This window comes from Condylura cristata, unplaced genomic scaffold, assembly GCF_000260355.1.
Source record: "Condylura cristata isolate star-nosed mole 26May11 unplaced genomic scaffold, ConCri1.0 scaffold00032, whole genome shotgun sequence".
NCBI classification, from domain to species: domain Eukaryota; kingdom Metazoa; phylum Chordata; class Mammalia; order Eulipotyphla; family Talpidae; genus Condylura; species Condylura cristata.
This window is the reverse complement of record NW_004567133.1, coordinates 19,606,713-19,607,263: the sequence shown is the minus strand read 5'-3', so window position 1 is coordinate 19,607,263 and position 551 is coordinate 19,606,713. Positions and strand designations below refer to the sequence as shown.

Genomic DNA, 551 nt, shown 5'->3' with positions numbered 1-551 from the left:
TCGGGCCCGGCACCTGTGCGCCCCGGGTGGGCTCAGAGCCTCGCCCCGCCACCCCACAGAGCCTTGTTCTCGGTGCTGCCCACGTGGGCGGGCCCGGCCTCGTCAGCCATCAGAGCCTGGCCGCCCACACTGCTGCGCCCAGACCCCGGGGTGGTCCGAGCGCCTCCCAGGGCTCCCCCCGACTCGGCCCAGGTCCTCGCCAGGGAGCGGCCTCGGCTTTCCCTCTCACCCCTGTGCTGTAAATCACTTTCCGTGAGAGCCCCCAGCCCCCCGCACGGGGCGCCCGCCATGGCCCGCTGTCTGAGGCGCGGCCCCCTCGCGCCTCCCCGGCAGCTCCCCACCTTTGCTCTGCGCCTCAGGTACCCAGACTCATGGTATCGGGACATCACCTCCAACAAGAAGTTCTTCTCGCTGGCGGCCACCTACAGGGGCGCCATCGTGGGAATGATAGTGGCCGAAATCAAAAGCAGGACCAAGGTACACAGAGAGGTGAGCCTGAGCCCTGCGGTGGCAGCCGGCTGCGCCCTGGGCGCGGCTGGCGCAGCGGGCTG

The 551-nt window shown here is 70.6% G+C and overlaps 1 protein-coding gene across 1 annotated transcript in view; it reads left to right on the top strand.

Annotated features, from left to right (window-relative positions):
* NAA60 (N(alpha)-acetyltransferase 60, NatF catalytic subunit) overlaps nucleotides 1-551 on the top strand; it is an 11,612-nt gene that overhangs the window by 8,801 nt on the left and 2,260 nt on the right. The window contains exon 4 of the mRNA XM_004692154.2: nucleotides 360-547. Within this exon, the coding sequence (XP_004692211.1) occupies nucleotides 360-547 (188 nt within the window). The remainder of the gene's footprint in view (nucleotides 1-359; nucleotides 548-551) is intronic.